Source organism: Indicator indicator, chromosome 41 (genome assembly GCF_027791375.1).
Source record: "Indicator indicator isolate 239-I01 chromosome 41, UM_Iind_1.1, whole genome shotgun sequence".
NCBI lineage: Eukaryota > Metazoa > Chordata > Aves > Piciformes > Indicatoridae > Indicator > Indicator indicator.
In genome coordinates, this window is record NC_072050.1 from 469,672 (window position 1) to 492,077 (window position 22,406).

Here is a 22,406-nt window from a genome sequence, read left to right on the forward strand (position 1 = left end):
GGGGCTGCTGCTGGTGGAGCAGAATCCCTCAGCCAGGGATTGCTCCCAGAGCCCCTCTGGCTTGGGGGTCACATCCTGCCCTGCAGCTCTGCCTGGGGAGAAGGGAGGCTCTGTGTCCTCTCAGGGTAGCTCAGGAGGGATGTTGGCAGGTCCAAAGCTTGGGGTTCTTGCCTTCCTCCCCAGACTTTGATGAGTGCAGTGTCTATGGGACCTGCAGCCAGACCTGCACCAACTTGGAGGGCTCCTACACCTGCAGCTGTGTGGAAGGTTACCTGCTGCAGCCAGACAACAGATCCTGCAAGGCCAAGAATGGTGAGAGCCTGGGGGAGGGCACAGCCCCCATGCAAAGCCTGCCCTGCTTCCTTGCTTCAGGCTGCCCTTGCTTGGGGACCCTTCTGTGCTTCCAGCTCCATGCCTGTGCCAGGCTGCACGTCGTGGCCTTGGCACTGGAGCGCAGGGGCTGGGCTGCAGCTCGACCATGTTGCAGCCATGAGCTTTGGGTGCTGTGCCCTGGCCCCCCTGCCCTGGCCCCCCTGCTGTGACCCCCTTGCCATGACCACTCTTCTCCATCCTTTGCCCCCCAGAGCCTGTGGACCGCCCTCCAGTGCTGCTCATTGCCAACTCCCAGAACATCCTGGCCACTTACCTGAGTGGGGCCCCTGTGCCCAACATCACCCCCACCAGTGCCAAGCAGACCACGGCCATGGACTTCAACTACGTGGAGGACACAGTGTGCTGGGTGCACGTGGGGGACAGTGCCTCCCAGACAATCCTCAAGTGTGCCAAGATCCCCAACCTGAAGGGCTTCGTGGAGGAGCGCTCCATCAACATCTCTCTCAGCCTGCACCGTGAGTGCCCTCTGCCCCCTACTCCCTTTGGGGCTTGCTCCTGCTCCCCTCTCCCCTCAAGCCCTGCAGTGTCCCCAGCCAGTGGTGGGTGCCACAAGGCTGAGTTTGGGTGGGAGCCACCTTGCCATGGGGCCAGACACTGAGGTTTCAGCACAGAGCTCCCTCCTGGCTTTGCTTTTCCTTCCTCCTATCTATTTGTAGCACATTCTGTGGTTTCTTTCATGAGGAAGAAGAGGAGGAGGAGCAGGGCTGGCACCTGTGGAGCAGGTTCAGGGATGAAGGTCTCCCTGCTTCCTCTTTTGGGTTTTTTTCTCCCTTTGGAGAGCTGGTCCCCACCCCAAGAGGTGACAGAACCAAGCCCAGGGCAGTTGTGAGTCAGCAGTGCTGAGTGGCTGTGGTGGTTTCCTTCTGCTGCTGTCTCCTTGGCCACTGTGGCTGCAGCTCCAGCTCCAGCTTGGCCTTGCTGGTCCCAGCTCAGCAGCCACAGTGGGCAGCAGAGCTCCTTGCTGGGATTTCATCTTCTCTGCTCCAGGCTGGTGGCTCTGCCTGCTCTGCTGGCAGCTGCTGCCCAGGGAGGAGGCCCAGCAGGAGCTGGGGGCTTGCAGGCACCTTCTGGTGTGCCCTCAGTGGTGCCCTGTGCTGGGGTTGGTTGGGGTCTGCCCGAGAGGGGAGCTGGGTGGGTGCTGTTGTAGGCAGGATGTGGGAAGCTGCTCCCAGTGCTGATTTTTATCCTTGGAAACCACAAACCAAGGCAGTCAGGGTGGGAGTGGAGGAGTCTGGGGTTGGTGGTGCATCTCCATCAGGTTCTGCAGCCCTTGGCTGGAGTCTGGCTGCTTCCAGGGGAGGCCATGCCCTGTGTGATGCAGGAGGGGTCGGGGGGAGGGGGTGTGGGGGGGTGGGCAGTGCCTGACCCAGCAGCCAGGACCTGTAGGAGCTGCTCCCTGCAGACTGAGGTCTGGGGCAGATAGGATCAGAGAACCATGGAGCTGGTGAGGTTGGAGGAGACCTTGGAGATCCTCCAGCCCAGCCACTGGCCCAGAGCTCACAATCCCACCCCTGCTGCTAAGCCACCACCACAGAACCACAGCCCTCAGCACCACACAGAATCACAGAATTGGTTCAGCTGGAAGGGACCTTTAGGATCATCAAATCCAACCAGCAGCCCAAGCTCACCATGGCCACCAAACCCTGGCCCCAGGTGCCATGGGCACAGCTTCCTTGAACCCCTGCAGGGATGGGGGCTCTACCACCTCCCTGGGCAGCCTGTCCCAGTGCCTCCCACCCGCAGAATTCCTCCTGGCCCCCTGGACTGCCATGGGGCTGGGCAGGCTGCAGGGCAGTGAATTGGAGCTGGCTCTGGGTATTTTTAGGGCAGGTTTATTTTTAGGGGGAGGCCTCACCCTTTGAAGGCCACAGCCTGAAATTAGGCTCAGCTCTGCTCCCCCCACCCTGCTTTAAGGAGGTTTGGGTCTCTTGCTCCTCTCCTCAGGCTGGATTTGTTCACTCCCTGGTGGGGCAGCTCCCTGTGGAGCTCAGCCTCTGCACTTCTGCTGCTGCAGCTCTGCTGGGTGTTGCAATTTCCTGGGCTGGGAGCTGCAGCAGGGTCGTGGCTGGGGAGGGGCACATGAGGCAGGAGCTGTGGCTTGGCCCAGGGGAAGGGAAACTGCTGGGCTGCAGCTGGGAGGCTTCGAGGTGTTCCTGGAGGCACAAAGTCATTGACAGTCACAGAATGGTGTGGGCTGGAAAGGACCCCGAGGTGATGGAGCCCAGCTGCTGCCCCAGCACCACCATGGGCACCAAACCATGCCCCCAGCTGCCATGGCTCCAGGGATGGGACTTCACCAGCCCCAGGGGTTGGTGACCTGGCTCTGGGGTTGGGGTGGCTGCAGGAAGAGCAACCACCCCTGGCCATGAGTGGCTGCTGGGGAGGTGTTGGTGCAGGACCTGCAGCACTCACCCTGCCCAGCTGAGGCTGTTGGCTCCTGGGGTGCCTGCCTGGGCTGCTGGTGCTCCAGGAGGCTGATGTGAGCCATGACCACTTAATTATGGCCAGGAGGGGAGGGCTGATCATGAGGAAAGCATCTTCAAGTCCAGGCAAGAAAAGTGCCTTGCTCTGCATGGCCTCCTGATGGGTTCTGATAGCTCAGGGTGGGAAGAGAGGAATTCAGCTGCCCGGGGTAGGGAAGGACCTGCCCTTGCCCCAGGGTGAAGGGAAGGTTCCTATCCCTGGGTGAGCTCCAGAGGTCCCTTCCAAGCCCCTGGTGCAGGACTTCTGTGAGCACAGAGGAGCTGGAGGAAGAGGCTTCCCCCAGCCCTGGGGTGATGCTGGTGGCTGTGATGGGCAGGATGCCCCTCCCCAGCTCCTGCCTCCCAGGCCCCCTGGCAAGCCCATTAGAGGTTTCCCTCCTGTGGGCTGGTCCCTGGCATTCCCTGCCCTCAGCAGGATTTGGGCTTCCCTGGTGCCTGCTGCTCATGCGGCTTGAGCTGGCATCTGCTGGGGGAAGGCTGAAGCTGAAGGGCTGGGAACTGGCAGCCCCTAGCTGTCAGGGGCAGGTCTGGGCTTGGTGAGATGTCACAGCCCAGCTCTGATCAGAGCCCCACGTCCCAGGCTGCCTGTCCCCAGTGCCCCCCTGCAGAGATCAGTGCCACTGTGTGCTGGGAGCTGTGCTGAGTGGCTGCAGCTAACAGGGCCTGGCACTGCCTGCAGCACTCAGAGGCTTCTGCTCCCCATGCTGCTGACCCCCCCCTGCCCCTCTTCTCCTGGCTGCAGCCCTGGGGTCTGTGACACTTTCTCAGGGTGGCTCCCCAGCTCCTGCTGCCTGTGGACATTTGTCACAGGCAGTAATTTTTCTCAGCTGAGCTGAGCTGGCCTCTTCCCTGCCCCCAGGGCTTTTTCATGCCAGAAATCAGAGGCTGCTGAAGGTCTTCATCTCCTTACAACCCTCCCCCCTCCTTGCCTTCTCCTGCTGGGGTTGGTTTATTTCTCACCACCATCAGACTGTGGTGGCTGCAGAGCTCTGGACACCTCTGCAGCATGGAGGTGACAAAGAGGACAGGAGGCTCTGCACAGGAGGGTGGTGAGCCCCTGGCACAGGCTGCCCAGGGAGGTGGTAGAAGCTCCATCCCTGCAGACATTCCAGGTCAGCCTTTCTGTGGTCCTGGGCAGCCTGCTCCAGCTGGAGGTGTCCCTGCTGCCTGCAGGGGCTTGGGGGGTTCCTTCCAGCCCAAAGCAGTCTGTGACTCTGTGACTTGTGAGGCTTGGTGCTGGTGGCTGCATGGCCAAGGGGGCCCTGGGTTAGTGCTGCAGAGCAGCTGCCCCCACTGCTGGCAGGTGCCCAGGGGTCCATCTTGTCCCTGTGGGGAACTTGGAGGTGGCACCTTCCCAGCTCAGCTTCCCTGCTGGGAGCTGCCCTTTGTCTGGACCCACCTTGCTTGGTGGCTGATCCCTGCCTTCCAAGGGCTTTCTGGTCCCGTGGCTTTTCTCAGCCAGATTCCAGCCTCCACGTGTCCCTGAGACAATGTCCTCATTTGTTTGGAGCTGGGCTTCCAAAGAATTCCGAAGCCAAACAACACAGCAGCAACCCCAGAACCCAGCAGAATCTGCTGCCAAACCATTGTGCTGCTCAGCCCAGGAGCTGCTGGGGGTCCCCTGCAGGTCCTGCTCAGGCTTGGGCTGGGTTTGGGCAACTCCTGTCCCCTGCTCTCCTTCCCACCCAGCTCAGCCTACTGCCTGTGTCCCACCCTCAGCCCTGGGCTGGCATCTTGGCCAAGCCCTGAGCTCTGCTGCAGTGGGATTTGTGTGCCCCTCGATGGAATCTGTCCCTGCTCCCTGCAGGTGACAGAATCCCAGGCAGGGGTTGGAAGGGACCTCTGGAGATGATCCAGGGCAGGGTCTCAGATCAGGTTGTGCAGGATGTGTCCAGGCAGGTTTTGAGTGACTCCAGCACCTCCCTGGGCAGCCTGGACAGAGAAGGGGGCACCTCCCTGCAGTGGCTGAGGGCAGGGGGGCTGAGGAGCCCTCCTGAAGAGGACTCTCTTAATTGGCAGCATTAATGGGCAGCAGCTCGACCCCGTGCCAGCCTCTTCTCGGCCTCCCTGGCATCTGTGAGGGGTGGCACTGCCGCGGGCAGCTCGAGTGGCAGCAGCTCCTCCTTGGCCTTTACTGTGGAAAAGTACTGGAGAAATGCATCCAGAGATCCAAACCTGGAGTTCTCCAAAGGTCTCCCAGCAATTCCCAGTTTCCCAGCTCCTTCTCTTTCCTTTCCCCCTTCTTTCTGGGCCAGGTTCTGGCTTCCTGCAGCCCCTCGGTGCCAGGGTCTGGCTCAGTGCAGTCCCTGTGCTGGGAGCCCCCTGGTGCCAGGTCACTGCCCCAAAGCCCAGGTGCTAGAGCTTTGATTCCCTCCCAGCACGGGGCAGGTTTGAGCATCCCAGGGGATCAGGGCTCGTGTTGGGGGGGATTAGAGTTGGCTCCCAGGAATGTTGGCTGCACTGCAGGACGCAGCCAGGGCTGCTGGGAAAGGGCTGCTGGAGCCTCTTTGATTTATTATTCCTTGGGCTAAGCTTTGTTGTTTTCTTCTCTGGGGGCAAACAAGACCCCAGAAAGGGCTTTGGGATCTCAGGAGATCAGATCCCAGGCATGTTACAGACCCTAACCAGCAACAAGCTGCCTGGTACTGAAGGCTGCAGCAGATGAGCCTTGGGGTCCCCTCCAGCCTGGCATCCTGTGCCTCTGATTAAAATTCCTCCCTGGGCAGCTTCCACCTCACCCAGCTCGTCTGGGAGGTTGTTTTCTTTGACTTCACTTCAGCCCTGTTAGTCCTAATGACCCAGGCTCTTGCCAGCAGGCAGAGGAGCTGTGCTGGAGGGCTTGGGGACAGGAGGATTTCAGGAGCTGTTGCTCTGCAGAGCAGGCCAAGGACATTTCTTGCCTCCCTTTGCATGGAAACCCAATTTGTGCTTCCCCAGCTTCATGGCCTGAACCCAGCCTGTCCCTTCCTCATGGCCACTCCAACCCCCTGGACTGCAGTGATGGAGCAGGGCCCCCTTACCAGGACAGAGAAGCTTCCTGTGGTCCCCCACGTGGAGGGGGAGCTACATTCCCACCTTGCTGGAGGCAGAAGGGTTGAGGTGAATGTCTGCAGTGATGGGGATCCTGCTGGCCAGAGCCTAGTTGGGTGTCCAGCAGATACCAACCCCATGCTTGTGCCAGGCTGAGCCCTGCTGGGGTCCTCTCTGCCCACTCCTGGTCTCTCCTGCCCCCCATAATCATCCTGATGCCATGTTCCTGGGTTCCTGTGGAGCCTGTGTCCCTCTGCTCTCACCCAGAAGGACACCAAGAGCCTTGTCCCTCTCTTGGCCTCTGCTGAACGTTGCTGCCCATGGAATGGCCTCATTAGGCACAGTAATTAGTGAGCCCTTGGCTGCCCTCCACGCTGCTCAGACAGCGCAGGATCCAGCTCTGCTCCTGCTCTTCCTACCTCTGCTGTGCAGGGGAAGGGTTCAGTGCCTGTGGTGGTGCTGGGTTGGTGGTTGGGCTGCAGGATCTGAGAGGGCTCTGCCAGCCCTTATGACTCTCTGGTGCTCCCCAGTGCCTCCCTTCTGGTGCTGGCCAAGGGTCCAGTGCCTGGGGACAGGGTCAGACAGGGCTCCAGCCAGCCCAGGGCTCCATGGGGATGCTCCAGCATCTTCCCTCCACTTGTCCCTGGGAGTGGCTGGGCTGGGGGGTGCCCCCTGGAGCAGGGTGGGCTTTGGGGGGGCTGTGCTGGGGCTGTGTGCTCAGGGGCACAGGATCCTTCCCAGCACTGACTCAGACATCCTGGCCGTGGGCCACAGCTTCACCCAGCAGCTCCTCCCCCAGGCTCAGCAGCATCCCCGGGAGGGGAGGGGGAGTTTGTTTATTCCTCAGCCTGGTTTTTAAGGGAAGGAGGCTGACGTGGTGCTGGTTGGCTCTGGCTGCTGCTCACTGAGCTCTCCACACTCATAGCAAGGAAGGGCTGGAAGGGAGCTCAGCAGGGCACTCACAGCAGCTTGCCCAGGGGCACAGTGCCCAGGGGGGTTCTGGAAGCCTCCAGGGAAGGAGACTCCACAACCTCTCTGGGTAGGCTGCTCCAGGGCTCTGAACCCTCAAAGTCCAGAAGCTTTTCCTTAAGTCCCCCTCTGGGCAGCAGGGTCGAGGCAGTGGCTGCTTGCTCAGGGAGGGTCAGTGAGGGGTGACCCTGGAGGGGTGCAGGATGTCCAACCACCCCTGGCCAGCTCCCTGGGGGCTGGAGTTTGTCTTCATGCCTGTCCTGTTAGCACACTGCCGGTGAAGGCAGATGGTCCCCAGGAGCCGTGTTTGTGCAGGGCTGGGGCTGCACAGAGCCCAGCTTGTTCTCGTGGGGGCAGAGGAAGGGGAGGGCTGGAGCGGGGGGGGAGAAGAGCCAGAAATTCCTGCAGATTATGGCATTATGTCAACCTATCAAAGGGATCATTCCCTCCGAAAAGGAAAGTAGGAAACCGATGTATTTGAGAAGCCCTGGGGACCACATTCCTGACGAGCCTGCAGCCTGCGTCCCCCTGCTGGAGGCGGCTCGGAGCCGAAGCCTTCAGCAGCTCCTCCCGGCCCCTTCCGCAGCAGCCGCCCGGCCCTGGCTCTCTGGTGCCCACTGTCCTGCGGGCATCCTGCTGGGTGGCCCTTGGACGCGGCCCAGCCCTGCCCCCCGCCCCTGGGGCTCTGGCTCGGGGGGGCTTTGCCAGGAGCAGATGATTCAGCGCTCGGCCAGCCCAGGAGGTGGCTCTCAGGGAGGCTTCTCTGTGCCCGGGCCAGGGCAAGCTGCTTTGGGCTGCTGTCTGCTGGGCTGTGGGCTCCCTGGGTGTCCCTTCATGGGCTGCACAGCCCTGGCACCACCCCAGGTCAGGCTGTCTGGGGCTCTGAGCAGCCTGGTCTGGTTGGGGATGTCCCTGCTGGCTCTGAGGGTCCCTTCCAACCCGATGCAATCTGTGGTTGCTGAACTCTTTGCCCCTTCCCCACTCTGCTCCACGTGGAGCTGAGCAGGACCCCAGGGAGCTGCTGCTGGCTGTGGGCAGCCCCAGGGCAGCTGCCCTGGTGGTGTCGAAATCACAGCCTGCAATGGAGGAGAGCAGGACTGGAGCAGTTTCCTTCCTCCTGGGGTCAGGCCAGAACTGATGTGCTTGCAGAGTGCACAGCAACTGATTCACCCAGGGGGAAGTTATCTGCTGGCTCAGCACAACTCCTTCCCCAGCAGCCCACAGCCTGCCCAGGGGGGAATTGGCTGCTCCAGGCCTCGGGGTTAAGGGAGAGAGAACCTCTGGCAGGAGTGGCCATGGACAACCCTTGAGCTGATGACCACTTGCTGTCAAGAAGCTCTCTGACAGGGACAAGATGGTCCCAGCACAGGGTGAGGTTGGAGCTGGGGAGGGAGAAGGTCGCTGCTGAGTGTCTAGAGATGTTTGGAGGAGTTGATGTGGCCAAGAGGTTCTTGGGTGGAGGCTGAATGCTTCTGCTGCCTCTTGGGACAGTTGTTGGTCCTTAGTGTGCCCTGATAGTGCTGCACTGGGGCTTAGCCCAGGACCAGGAGAGTCTGGTCTGGAGAGGACATGTGGGAGGCTTCTCCAGCCAGCCAGGGGTCTGGTGGCCCCAGAGGCTTCTTCAGCCTCCTCCACTGGTCACCATGAGCAGCCTGGGCTGGTGGAGGTGTCCCTGCATATGGCAGGGGGCTGGAACTGAATCATCTTCAAGGTCCCTTCCAAACCAACCCATTCTAGGAATCTATGACCAGAATGCCAGGTTGGAAGGGACCCCAAGGGTCATCCAGCCTTTCCAGGTGAGAGGGGAGGGGACAGGAGCTGGCCCAGCACCATGTCAGGCTGAGTCTTAACTCTGCCCAGTGCCCATTGCTGCCCTTGGGAGCTGATCCCAGCCTCTGGCTGTGCTCATGGAGAAGGAGAAGGGAAAATGCAAGCAGAGTGTGACAGAAATGGTTTTGTGTGGAGGCTGCAGCAAAAGCTTGGTCAGGATCCTGAGCCCAGGAAACATCTGCCAGGGTGGCTGCCAGGCTTTGCTGAGGTTGCCAGCCTGCCCTGGTTGAGGAACCTGCTGTGCTGATGAAGTTCTTGGTGCTCCCTCTCCCCTCTGCCCTCCTTTTGGCTGCCCTCTCCCCATGAGGATGGCCATGGGCAAAGCCTATGGTGAGCCACATCTGGAATCCTAGGGTCAGTTCTGGGCCCCTCACTGCCAGAAGGACTTTGAGGGCTGGAGCAGGGCCAGAGAAGGGCAATGGAGCTGGGGAAGGGTCTGGAGAAGAGGGATGGGGAGGAGCAGCTGAGGGAGCTGGTGGGGGTTGAGGCTGGAGGAGAAGAGGCTGAGGGGAGACCTTCTGGCTCTCTGCAAGTCCCTGAGAGGAGGCTGGAGCCAGGTGGGGTTGGACTCTTCTGCCAAGGAACAAGAGGGAATGAGAGGAGATGGCCTCAGGTTGCCCCAGGTGTGGCCATGGTTCCTCAGCTGCTGAGGCTGCTCAGCTTCTTCCAGGAAGAGCCTTCCCAGTTGACCTTCCCTGTTCTGTGCCCCCAGCAGCTCCTTCCTCAAACCCCAGCCCACAAATCCATCTTGGGCAATGAACTCTGTGTGTTGCAACTGCTCCCAACACCCTGCCCTGGCTGAGCAAGGAGGAGGACGTGGGGTGGGAGCTTGGGGGTGGGGGGGTGGGGAGGGGTGGGTTCACCAGCCTGCCCCTTCCCACTGCTGGCAACTGTGTGCAGGAGGAGAGTGGGGGGCCACTGCCTCCTGGCTTCATCCTGCCAGGAAGGTTGTTCACAGGGATGGGCTGGTGCCTACTGGTGCCCCTGTGCTGCCTCCTTGCTGCCTCCTTGCTGGGCATGAGTGGCTGTGGGACATCCCCTGCCCTCCTTGGTGAAGGGCACAGAATTGGGGAGGGGAGAGGCTGCATCCCTCCCTCCCTTCCTCCCCCAAAGGCAAAGGGGAGAAGTCCCTGTGGGTTGCCAGGAGGGGTTAAAAAGAAGACAGGGTTACCAGGAGGGGTTAAAAAGAAGCATCTGCTAAATGAGCTCCCAGGGAAGGTTCAGGAGGAAATCCAGGTTTAGCTGAGGCTACAAGAAAGAGCTGGAAAATAATAATAATAATAAATAATAATTATTATCATTAATAACACAAAGTGGTTCCTGTGGAGGAGCTGGGAGGCTGGAGAGCAGGGAGAGGAGCAGAGAGCTGCAAAACAAAAGCCTTTGAGCAGGGTAATGCTTTCCAGCTGCAAAAATACAGCCTGGGAGAGGAGCTTGCGTCACCCCCCAGCTCCCCAGCACTCTTCTGGCCCAGGATGGGCTGGGGCGTGACTGGGAGACCCCTGGGAGGAGCAGGACCGCCCCCCAAGAGCAGCAGGATCCCTCAGGAAGAGCAGGAGCCCCCTCTCCCCGAGGAGGACTGGGACCCCTCCAGGAGGAGCAGGACCCCCTCTGGTGCTTCAGCTGGAGCCCAGAGCTTGCTTTGTCCCTTTCCCTCTGATCCCTGAGCAGACTTTGTGGGACCCTTGGCCCAGCCGGAGGGACTGGAGCTGGCTGCAGCTCAGCAGGACAGGGCTGGGGAGGTGGCAGCAGCCCCAAGCCAGCAGGGTGAGGAGGCACAGGTGATGATGATGGTGGTGTCCATCTGGGAGGAAGGCAGTGAGGAGCAGCCCCGTCCTACAGCCAGGGAGGGCTGGAGGCCTCCTCTTGTCCTGCTCCCCATCGTCCACCCCGGCTTGGATCGCTCACCCCCGCTGGGTCCTGTGACTGTGACTCAGCCCCGCGGGCGCCAGCCCAGACCTGCTGGGTTCGGAGAACTGTTGCACATCGCTGAGCTGCAGCCGCCCCCTCTCCTGCTCGGGTGAATCAGGGCTGGGGGTGCAGGGGGAGCTGGGTGCTGGGCCAAGCACCAGGGTGCAGGCAGCACCATGAGCCTGGCCCTCCCCTGCCCCAAGCCCCCCTAGCCCCCAGCCCAGGCACATTTTTGGGTGGTTTTCAGCGCAGAACCCCTCAGGCACCCAGGGGGAGGGGGTGCAGGGGCTCTGCCTGCACTGGGAGCCCCAACTTTGCCCCAGGAGCCCCCCACCAGCTCTGGCACGTTGGGCAGTGCAGCAGGGGCTGGTTTGGGGCCAATTCCTTGGCTTTTGGCTCTCTTCACTTGTTTTTATGAGCTGCATCAGGCTGGGTGGTGGCTGCGGGCGTCACGCCCTCGCCCTTCCGGAGGGGAGGGAGGTTGGTCACCAGCTGGCCACTGCCACTGGCAGGACATCCCCATCCCTGGGGACACAAAATGCTCCCTTGGAGGTGAGCAGACTTGGTCTGACCACCCTGGGGACTTGGGGTTTGGGTTTGTGCTGGGACAGGACCCCCCCAAGCAGCAGTGTTCATCTGCTGGGTTTCACCAAAAGCCAAAGAGGACTTTGTGGTGCTGCAGCCAGGAAGGGGCTGAGCCCCTGAGGCTGAGCCCTGCGAGCAGGGGGAGCCTGGGGCCTTGCAGGACTTCCTGGTTTGGGCCATGTCCTCCCTCCCACTGCTTTAAGCCTCAGCAGTGCCTGGCCAGGCTCCCCCAGGGCTGGCTGGGTCCTGCTGGCCACAGCTGGTTAGGCTCTGGGGCTACTCCTGTGCCCACAGAGCTGCTTGGTCACTGCATGGGGTCCTGGGGGGCACCACCCAGAGGGACAAGACCTCCACACACTTGGCATCATCTCCCAGAGCCCCCAGGAGCTGCAGCCCCTCAGCCTGGTCTTTGGGCTGGGGGGTGCTGAGCAGCTGCGGGCACTGCCCTGGGCACAAGGCAGGGACGACCTGTGGGGTTCCTGGCTCCATCCCTGCCCTGCTTGACCTCTGCTCCCCTCTCTGCCCCCTGCCAGACGTGGAGCAGATGGCCATCGACTGGCTCACAGGCAACTTCTACTTTGTGGACGACATCGATGACAGAATCTTCGTCTGCAACAGGAACGGAGTCACCTGCGTCACGCTGCTGGACCTGGAGCTCTACAACCCCAAGGGCATCGCCCTGGACCCAGCCATGGGGTGAGGGCCTGGGCAGGGAGGGCTCCTGGGCATGCACCATCCAGCAGGGCAGGTGCAGCAAAACAGGAGGGTCCAGCTGCTGCAGAAGTGACTCCTCCTGTCCCTGAGGTGCTGCTGGGGTCTCCTCTACCTACCTGGCAGCAGTGGGGTCTGGGCTGAAGGTGGTGCCCAGGCTCTGAGCCCTTGTGTTTGTCTCCTGCTCGAGCAGCAAAGTCTTCTTCACGGACTATGGGCAGATCCCCAAGGTGGAACGTTGTGACATGGATGGGCAGAACCGCACCAAGCTGGTGGACAGCAAAATTGTCTTCCCCCATGGTATCACCCTGGACCTGGTCAGCCGCTTGGTCTACTGGGCTGATGCCTACCTGGACTACATTGAGGTGGTGGACTACGAAGGCAAGAACAGGCACACCATCATCCAGGGCATCCTGGTGAGTGGTGGAGGTCCTCAGGCTGGGGCTGGCTGGTCCAGCCCAGAAAGGTTGGAAGCTGCTGATCCCCAGCCAGTCCTGCAGCACCTCCTGCCCCAAAGGAGAGTAGGGCCAGAGCTGTGGGGTGGGAGCAGGGCAGGGGCTGGGGGCTGGGAGATGGAATTGTGGCGATGTTTCCTTCTGAGTTCCTTGCCTGGTGCCCCCCAGATCGAGCACCTCTACGGCCTGACTGTCTTTGAGAACTATCTCTACGCCACCAACTCGGACAACGCCAACGCCCAGCAGAAGACCAGCGTCATCCGGGTGAATCGCTTCAACAGCACCGAGTACCAGGTGGTCACCAGGGTGGACAAGGGAGGGGCCCTGCACATCTACCACCAGCGGCGCCAGCCCACAGGTGGGACCCTGTCTGGGCCCAGCATGGGCTGGGGTGGTGCTGGGAGGGACCTCCTGCTATTCCTAACTTCCCTCCCCTCCTGGAGCGAGTCCCCCGGGGCCATGGACTCATGGAATTGTTTGGGTTGGGAGAGAGACCTCAGGTGACGGAGTCCAACCATTGACACCACCCTGGCCCCCTGGCCATTAAGCTGTGTCCCCAAGTGCCATGGCAGGATGGGTTGAGGTGCCCAGGAGCCTCCATCCCTGTGGCCCTGAGGAGCTGTGTCCCTGCCCAGGCCCCTCCGGCGCCCCCAGTCCTCCATGCTGGGCCATAGTGGGACCCTCACTCAGGATGTGGTGGTCCAGCCAAGAGCTCCAGGGTGGGGATGGGCCCCTCCTAAATGCTGCATGAGACCAGGTCCACATCACTGCAGTTGCATCCTGGTGTCCCCTTCCTGGCTGGCATGGACCTGGGGTGGGGCAGGACAGCCTTGGGGGGGGGCAGGACATCTCTGGGGTGGGGCAGGACAGCCCTGCAGTGGTGCAGTGGTGCAGTGCTGCAGCTGCCCCTGCCCCGTTGCAGTCCGCAGCCATGCCTGTGAGCCAGACCAGTTCGGGAAGCCCGGGGGCTGCTCCGACATTTGCCTGCTGGCCAACAGCCACAAGAGCCGCACCTGCCGCTGCCGCTCCGGCTTCAGCCTGGGCAGCGATGGCAAATCCTGCAAAAGTGAGTCCTGGGAGTGCCAGGGGGCACAGGGGTGGGGGGCTGCCCCGCAACAGGCATCTGGGCTGGGCAGGGGTGGTGGTGCCAGGCCACGTGGAGCACAGGGGTGCTGGGGACTGCTCTGGGCTGCCCTCATTGCTGCTGGGTGCAGGGGTTTGTCACTGCTTTGGCATGGACCCCCCCAGCAGTCCCACTGCCATGGGCATGGGGCTGCCCACCACCACTCCGCCCGGTGGGGATGTTTCTCAGCACCATGCCCCAGCGTGCGGAGCCCCCTGCAGAGCAGGCTGTGACCCCCAGTGGCTGTGCCCTCCCCTCAGAGCCTGAGCACGAACTGTTCCTGGTGTACGGGAAGGGGCGGCCGGGCATTATCCGTGGCATGGACATGGGTGCCAAGGTGCCAGACGAGCACATGATCCCCATCGAGAACCTGATGAACCCCCGGGCCCTGGACTTCCACGCTGAGACTGGCTTCATCTACTTCGCCGACACCACCAGCTACCTGATCGGGCGCCAGAAGATCGACGGCACTGAGCGCGAGACCATCCTCAAGGAGGGTGGGTGCCAGGGACCCCCTCCTGCCATCCCCACTGCCCACCTGGGCAGCCCCCCTGTGGCTGCAGCAGTGCCCCTCAGTGTGCCCCCCCACAGAACAGCAGCTTCTGGCCTCTCCCTTGGCTCTCTGAGCCTTCACTTGAGGGCCTGGAGCTGCTGTTTGGGTTTCTCTCAGGTGTAGTCTGTGTGGTCCTGGCAGAGGTGGGAGAGGGACCCCAGGCTGGTCAGATGGGAGGAGGAGGAGGGAGGGAGGGAGGATCCTCAGGCAGGGTCCCTGGGGTGCAGCCAACCCATCCCCACGCTGCCAGCTGGGTGCCTTTGTCTTGCGTTGGGGTGAACCAGCCAAGGATGCTCCTGGTCTGGCTTTCCCCAGCCCAGGCTCCTCATGGTCATGGAGGGGCCAGGTGGGCTCCATCATCTTCCTCACTGTGCTGGGTGAGGCTCATGGAGGAGTCACTGTTGGGCTGCAGCCCTGGTGACCAGGTCCTGCTGCTCCCCAAAGGCATCCACAACGTGGAGGGCATCGCTGTGGACTGGATGGGCAACAACCTGTACTGGACTGACGATGGCCCCAAGAAGACCATCAGTGTGGCACGGCTGGAGAAGGCTGCCCAGATGCGCAAGACGCTGATTGAGGGCAAGATGACTCACCCCAGGGCCATCGTGGTGGACCCCCTGAATGGGTGAGGGGGCCAGGGTGGGCACCTCCCCCCAGCCCAGCTTGCTCAGGGCCTCACCCAGCCTGGCCTCGGGGCACCTTGCTGCTGCTTGATGGTGGCTGCAGAGCTCACAGCTCGCTGTGGGGAGGCTGAGCTCTGCCCTCTCCAGATGGGCGCGGGGTGAGCTCCGAGCCCTGCTGGCTGTGACAGGTTGGTGTCTGTGCCAGGTGGATGTACTGGACGGACTGGGAGGAGGATCCCAAGGACAGCAAGAGGGGCAAGATCGAGAGGGCCTGGATGGATGGCTCCAACCGCAACATCTTCATCACCTCCAAGACTGTGCTGTGGCCCAATGGGCTCAGCCTGGACATCCCTGCCAAGATCCTCTACTGGGTGGATGCCTTCTACGATCGCATTGAGATGGTTTACCTCAACGGCACCGAGCGCAAGGCCAGTGCAGCCCCTTGGGCTGGGGGCAGCCAAGCTGCTCCCTCCTCTGCCGTGGTGGTGCCTGGGTGGTTCAGCATGGAGAGGAGAAGGCTCTAGGGAGACCTCAAAGCAGCCTTCCAGTGCTTGAAAGGGCTTCAAGAGATCTGGGGCAGACTTTGGACAAGGGCTGGGAGTGCCAGGATGAGGGACAATGGCTTTGAGCTGGGAGAGGAGAGGCTGAGAATGGAGATGAGGAAGAAATTCCTGGCAGTGAAGGTGGGGAGAGACTGGAACAGGTTGCCCAGGGAGGCTGTGGCTGCCCCTCCCTGGAGGTGTTCAAGGCCTTGAATAACCTGGGCTGGTAGGAGGAGTCCCTGCCCAAGGCAGGGGGCTGGCACTGGCTGATCTTTGAGGTCCCTTCCACCCCAACCCCTTCCATGACTCCATGCTCAGCCACACTCCACAGCCACCCATCCCTCCCTTCCCCTTTCTGCATCCCTATCCCCCTAGGGTGGCATCTCCCTGGGCACCCCTCCTGGCTAACCAGCAGCCTCTGGGCTCCCTGCAGATCGTGTACGAGGGCCCCGAGCTGAACCATGCCTTTGGGCTGTGCCACTACGGCGGCTTCCTGTTCTGGACCGAGTACCGCAGCGGCAGCATCTACCGGCTGCAGCGCAGCGCCAAGGCCGTGGCCCTGCTGCGCAGTGAGCGCCCTCCTGTCTTCGAGATCCGGATGTACGACGCCCAGCAGCAGCAAGGTGCTGGGGGCACCGCGCCTGGCACTGCCATGGGGCTGGGGGCACCATTACGGGGTTAGGGGGACTGTGCCGGCACTGTCACAGGGCTGGGGTACCCTCCTCTGGGATGTGTCCCTGCTGCCCATCTGTCCTTCGCCGTGCACAGCTCCTACCCTCCCAGCCCTTCCTTACGGGGTTGAGGGCACCGTGCCTGGCACTGCCACAGGGCCGGGGGCACCGTCACGGGGTTGGGGGCACTGTGCCGGCACTGTCACGGGGCTGGGGGACCCTCCTCTGGGATGTGTCCCTCCTGCCCATCTGTCCTTCCCTGTGTGCAGCTCCTACCCTCCCAGCCCTTCCTCTCCTCCTCCTCCTGCTCCCACACTCTGTGGTGGCCCCTGGGGTGGCTTGGGTGGTCTGATGAGCTGAGGTCTGAGCTGGAGTCTCCCACTAGGGAGGGCTCACCAGTGCCATTCATGGTCTGATGAATTGGCGTCTCCAGCAGGGTGCCACCTGCAGAGCCTGCTGAGGGCAGGTAGGGTGCCAGGAGCAGCCAGCAGCCCCCTGTGGCTGCCCAAGCCCTGCAGCCCTCACCCCCTGCCTGTCCTCCCTCCACAGTTGGCTCCAACAAGTGCAGGGTGAACAATGGAGGCTGCAGCAGCCTGTGCCTGGCCACCCCCCGGGGCCGGCAGTGCGCCTGCGCCGAGGACCAGATCCTGGGCACCGACTCTGTCACCTGCCAAGGTAGGTGGGCACCTGTGGGAGCCTGAAGACGAGCTCCAGGAACTGGAGCATGTGGCCATTGGTGTCTGCAGGGTCTCAGAGCTGCTGGGCAGTTGTGTCAGCATCCTGGAACCCCAGCACAGTGGGGGTGGAAGGGACCTCTAGGGCTTACCCAGTCCAGTTTGTGCCCCTTGCCCCTTGTCCTGTCCCTGGGTGCCACTCAGCAGAGTCTGGCCCCAGCCTCTTGACCCCCACAGGTCTTTTAGCTCTTGCTGAGCATTGCTCAGGTCCCCTCTGGGGCTGCTCTTCTCCAGGCTCTCAGGCCCAGGGCTCTCAGCCTTTGCTCCTCACAGAGCTGCTCCAGGGCCCCTCAGCAGCTTCCCAGCCTCCTCTGGACTCTCTCCAGCAGTTCCCTGTCCCTCTGGAACTAGGGAGCCCTGGACTGGACCCAGTCCTCACCAGGACAGAGCAGGAGGAGAACCTCCCTTGCCATGCTGGGACCACCACTGTGTCCTCACTGCTGCCCTGTCTGGCTCTCTTGGCTCATCCCTGGCTGTGCCCTTCCCTTGCAGCCAACCCCTCCTATGTGCCACCGCCGCAGTGCCAGCCTGGGGAGTTTGCCTGCAGGAACAATCGCTGCATCCAGGAGCGCTGGAAGTGCGATGGAGACAACGACTGCCTGGACAACAGCGACGAGGCCCCCGAGCTCTGCCGTGCGTGGGCACCCCTGGCCTGGCAGGGGCCTCTGGGGGGGCACAGCCACAGAAATGGGTTGGGTTGGAAGGGACCTGAAAGTGCAGCCAGTCCCCACCCCTTGCCATGGGCAGGGACACCTCCCACCAGCCCAGGTGGGACTCATCCAGCCTGGCCTTGGACACCTCCAGGGAGGTGTTCAGCACCAATCTGGGCTAGAATCAGAACCACCAAGGCTAGAAAAGGTCTCTGAGATGTGGTCGGATGTGGTGCTTATGGGCATGGACTGAGTGGTGTAAAGGGAGGTCTCAGAAGGGTAGGGGTTGGAAGGCTCCCCTGGAGACAACCCAGTCCAACCCTGCTGCCAGAGCAGGGTCACCTAAAGCAGATCCCATAGGGACACACCCAGGTGCTCCGTGAGAGGGGTGGTGACTCCAGCACCCCAGGGGGCCTGTCCCTGGCTCCCCTCTGAGGCTCCTGCCCTTTCCTGCCCACTAGCCGCAGGGGAGGCACGGGGGTGGGCCGGGGGCGTGGGGTGGTGCTGAGGCCGGCGTGGGGTGGTGCTGAGGCCGTGCATCCCCCCCAGACCAGCACACCTGCCCCTCCGACCGCTTCAAGTGCAGGAATAATCGCTGCATCCCCAACCGCTGGCTGTGCGACGGCGACAACGACTGCGGCAACAACGAGGACGAATCCAACTCCACCTGCTCGGGTGAGGGCCAGCCCCTGCCCTGCCCCTGCCCTGCCCCTGCTCCTGCCCACCTCCAGCCCTCGCCCCAGTTCCTGCCCCAGCTCCAGCCCCAGCCCCTGCCCCCTCCTTGTCCCCCAGCTGCTAAAGCTCTGTCTGTCTGTCTGTCTGTCCCTGGCCAGCCCGGACCTGCTCCCCCAACCAGTTCTCCTGTGCCAGTGGCCGCTGCATTCCCATCTCCTGGACCTGCGACCTGGACGATGACTGCGGAGACCGCTCCGACGAGTCGGCATCCTGCGGTGAGCTGGGCAGCGCTGCGGGCACCGCGGGCAGCGGGGGGCAGCTGGGGGCAGCGGGGGGTAGTGGAGGGCACCGGGCTTTTGTGGGGCAGCCCTGGGGGCATGGAGCTCTTCTGGAGAATGCTGGGGGCACAGAGCCCTTCGGGACAGCACTGGGGGTGCAGGAGGTTTTGGGGCATCTCTGGGGGTTTTGGAGGGGAGCTGTTCCTCACCCCACTGATGGGGCCGGGGGTGAGGATTGGGGTGCAAGGTGTGCCCCCCACTTAGGGTGCCCTGCCTCCTCCACAGCCTACCCGACCTGCTTCCCCCTGACGCAGTTCACCTGCACCAATGGGCGCTGCATCAACATCAACTGGCGCTGCGACAACGGTGAGGAGCCCACAGGGGCCAGGGGCACCCAGCCGAGCACAGCCACGTCCCACGCAGGGGAGCCAGCCTGGCAGGGCTCCCTGTTCCTGCAAGGGCCACTTCTCAGCCCCGTGCCAACCAGCAGAGCCCAGGTCCAAAGGAGGAGGTGTTGGCTGAAGCTCATCCTGCAGCACCAAGCCCACGATGTCTCCTCGGCTGCTCTTGGGGCACAGGGTAGCACAGGAGGAGGCTGGCAGGGATCAGCTCTGCAGCCCTTGGCCTGCTTTGCAAGGTGGCCAAAACTCTGCCCCAGTGCTGGAGACTGACGGGGGGAGGCTGTGCCAGGGCCTGCACCCCAGGGAAGGCAGCAGAGGTCTCCTGGTGAGCTGGCATCTGGCCTGGGATCTGCTTCCAGGGTCAGGTCTAGAAGGAAAGGAGCTTGCCCCAGGGCTGCTCTGCTCCCCCACAGCTTCAGTGCAGCCTTGGCAGCCCTGGCACTGCTGGGTTTGATCAGTGCCCACCTTAGAGCTGTGGCTGCAGGGGTCAGGGGGCTCCGGCTGCTGGGCTCTCCTTGGGGTCTTCCTGAGCAAACAGCCCCAGCCCATGGGGCAGCTCCACTGCAGCACCCCCACCTAGGACCACCCCCACCTCAGGGCCACCCCCACCTCTGCACAACCCCTACCTCTGCACCACCCCCACCGAGAGACTCTCACTTTTCCTGGGTGCCCAGCAGTGCTGGTAGCCTTGGCACAGATACCTTGGTGGGGCAGAGCTGCAGGAGGAGAGGCTGCGAGCACCACTGCCCCATGCTCCCCAGCACCCTCTGCTGCTTCTGGTCTCCCTTCCTGTGCCCTCTGTGTGTCCCTCTCTGTGTTCAGCTCCTGGTGCCACCCTGTGTGTGTGCCCCGTGGTGGTGTTTGTCACTGTGCCCACTCCTGTCTGGTTGGTTCTGTGTTTCAGAAAAAGATTGTGGGGATGGCTCTGACGAAAAGAACTGTGCACAGCCTGCCGGTTAGTGCAGCCAGCATGCCCCAGCCCCGTGCCAGCCCCGTGCCATCCCATGCCCCACACAGCTGGCAGCCCCTGGGCTGTGGCTCCAGACACTGGCAGTGCCCTCCCCTCCCCCCATGCTCCCTGGCAATGCCAAACTCCCTGGCAGTATCCCTTGAGCTCTCTGGCGATGCTGCATTCTTGGCCAATGCCCCCCATGCTCCCTGGCAATGCCACTTGAGATCCTTGGCAAGGTCCCCCCATGCTCCCTGGCAATGCCAATCAATCTCTCTGTGGCAGTGCCACTGTGTTCTTTGGTAGTGTCACTCTTAGCCATTGTCCCCTGTGCTTTCTGGCAGTACCCCACAGGCTGCTGGCAGTGCCACAGTCACTGGCATTGTCCCCTGAGCTCCCTGGCAGTGCCCCTCAAGCTCCCTGCAGTGCCCCTCAAGCTCCATGCAATGCCCCCGGAGCTCCCTGGCAGTGCCCTTTAAGCTCACTGCAATGCCTCTTAAGCTCCATGCCATGCCCCCTGTGATCTCTGGCAATGTCACACTCCTGGCAGTGACCCTTGAGCTCCCTGGCAATGCCGCCCATGCTCCAGCAGCCAGCTGGGGGAGCCTGGTGAGGTCACTGAAGCCACAGCACCTGTTGGTGCCATCATCCCTGTGCCTACCTTGAGCTACCCTGTGTGGGCAGGGATGGGCAGCAGGAGACAGAGGCCCTTTTCCAGCTTTTCCAGCCCTGTGCCCCATGCCCTGTGCCCGGTGCCAGCAGGGCAGGCACAGGAGTTGCATTGCCAGCGTCCTGCCACCACCAGACCGAAGCTCCCAGGCCATCAGCAGATGCTGAGAGGTCCTCCAGGCAAACCAACCCCCCCAGTTGGCCATTACCAACCCACCCCCCCCGGATACCCTCCAGAAAGGGGTGCCCAGTGCCCCCCTCCAGCTGTGCTGCAGAGCTGAGCAGCCCCCTTGGCGCTGTGCCCCCTGCCAGCCTCCCCTGGTCCGTGGCTGATCTGTGCAGTTTCTGTGTTTCCTTTTGTCTGTGTGGGGGAGGGCAGGGTGGGGGTCGGGGGGCTGGGGGCTCTCCTCAGCTCTGCCTCTCCAACTGGGGTCCCCCCACCCTGTGTCCTGTCTGCTGCCTTGCTCTGTCTGCCCCCCGTGTGTCCCCTGGCAGGCGTTTGGTGTCTCTGCTTTGGTGCCTCCTCCAGCCTTGCCCCCCCCAGCCCCTCCCCGGGCAGCTGAGCGTTCCCTGAGCTGCCTCCTGCTGCCCTCTGCCCCTCTGCAGACAACGACTGTGGGGACAACAGCGACGAGGCAGGCTGCAGCCACTCCTGCTCCAGCAACCAGTTCAAGTGCAACAGTGGCCGCTGCATCCCTGTACACTGGACCTGCGACGGCGACAATGATTGCGGCGACTACAGCGACGAGACTCATGCCAACTGCACCAACCAGGGTGAGCCCTGCTGCCTGCGGGCACCCAGCGCCCTCCCGCTGTCTCGGGCATCACGACTGCAGGTCCCTTCCTCCCTGCAGGCACCCAGCACCTGCCCAGTGTCCTGGGCATCACCACTGCTGCTCCCTGCCCTCCCTGCAGGCACCCAGCACCTGCCCAGTGTCCTGGACATCCCCTCTTCTGCTCTCTGCCCTCCCTGCGGGCACCCAGCTCTTGCCCCTGGCACATGGAGCCTCCTGGTCATCCCTTCTGTGGTGGCCTCCTGCTTGGAGAGCCAAATCTCACCCCCCACCTCCCCAGCAGAGCCCCCACACAGCCTCCCCTGCCCACCCTGCGTCCCCCCTCCTCCACCTCTGGGTGTCCCCGAGCCCTTTCAGTGCCGCGCCGATGCCCAGCCCCTCCCCGTGCCCCCCTCTCCCCTGCCGGGGGCGGAGGCAGTGAGGTGGTGCTGGTGGCGCTGCACAGCCACGAGGCCGCCCGGGGGGTGCCACACGGACGAGTTCCAGTGCCGCCTGGATGGGCTCTGCATCCCCATGCGCTGGCGCTGCGATGGCGACACCGACTGCATGGACTCCAGCGACGAGAAGAGCTGCGAGGGAGTCACCCACGTCTGCGACCCCAACGTCAAGTTCGGCTGCAAGGACTCCGGTGAGAGCCCTCCCCCCACCCCCTGCAGCCTGCAGGCAGAGGCTCCGGCCCCGGCTGTGCCTTGGCACCCTGCTGCCTGCCCCGGGTCTGCCACCAGCCCTGCACGGCCTCGAGAGGTGCCAGGGGAGGGTTAGGTCCAGGGTGACCAAGGTGGGGAAGGGTCTGGAGAGCAGGGCTGGGGGGGAGCAGCTGGGGGGATTGAGGCTGGAGGAGAGGAGGCTGAAGGGGGACCTCCTATCTCTCTGCAGCTCCCTGAGAGGAGGCTGGAGCCAGGTGGGGGTTGGGCTCTGCTGCCAAGGGGCAAGGGACAGGAAGGCTGTTGGGTGCTGGTTGGGCTCCATGACCCTGGAGGCCTTCTCCAGCCCAAACTGTTGGTGTTGCTAAGGTGTCTAAGTGCTGTGGCTCAGCTGGGGGGGGATGAGGACAGCAGTGGGGGGACAGCAGTGGGGGGACAGCAGCTGAGCGCCCCCCCCAGCCCCTGAGCTCCCTCTCCTGCCCCTCTGCACCCACAGCTCGCTGCATCAGCAAGGCCTGGGTGTGTGATGGGGACAGTGACTGTGAGGACAACTCAGACGAGGAGAACTGCGAGTCCCTGGTGTGCAAACCTCCCTCCCACACCTGTGCCAACTCCACCTCCATCTGCCTGCCCCCCGAGAAGCTCTGCGACGGCTCCGACGACTGTGGCGATGGCTCCGATGAGGGCGAGCTCTGCGGTGGGCATGGGCTGGGGCTGCCCCCTGGGGGTCTGG

The 22,406-nt window shown here is 62.8% G+C and overlaps 1 protein-coding gene across 1 annotated transcript in view; it reads left to right on the forward strand.

Moving 5' to 3' along the window:
- The window catches only part of LRP1 (LDL receptor related protein 1), a 69,857-nt gene that overhangs the window by 12,936 nt on the left and 34,515 nt on the right, over positions 1-22,406 (forward strand). Inside the window, exons 5-23 of the mRNA XM_054397081.1 lie at positions 184-312; positions 585-848; positions 11,735-11,897; positions 12,106-12,328; positions 12,536-12,725; positions 13,290-13,433; positions 13,751-13,987; positions 14,488-14,668; positions 14,872-15,094; positions 15,642-15,831; positions 16,429-16,554; positions 17,106-17,246; positions 17,813-17,938; positions 18,097-18,213; positions 18,502-18,582; positions 19,522-19,572; positions 20,842-21,009; positions 21,475-21,657; positions 22,170-22,370. Coding sequence (XP_054253056.1) covers positions 184-312; positions 585-848; positions 11,735-11,897; positions 12,106-12,328; positions 12,536-12,725; positions 13,290-13,433; positions 13,751-13,987; positions 14,488-14,668; positions 14,872-15,094; positions 15,642-15,831; positions 16,429-16,554; positions 17,106-17,246; positions 17,813-17,938; positions 18,097-18,213; positions 18,502-18,582; positions 19,522-19,572; positions 20,842-21,009; positions 21,475-21,657; positions 22,170-22,370 — 3,138 coding nt within the window. The remainder of the gene's footprint in view (positions 1-183; positions 313-584; positions 849-11,734; positions 11,898-12,105; positions 12,329-12,535; positions 12,726-13,289; positions 13,434-13,750; positions 13,988-14,487; positions 14,669-14,871; positions 15,095-15,641; positions 15,832-16,428; positions 16,555-17,105; positions 17,247-17,812; positions 17,939-18,096; positions 18,214-18,501; positions 18,583-19,521; positions 19,573-20,841; positions 21,010-21,474; positions 21,658-22,169; positions 22,371-22,406) is intronic.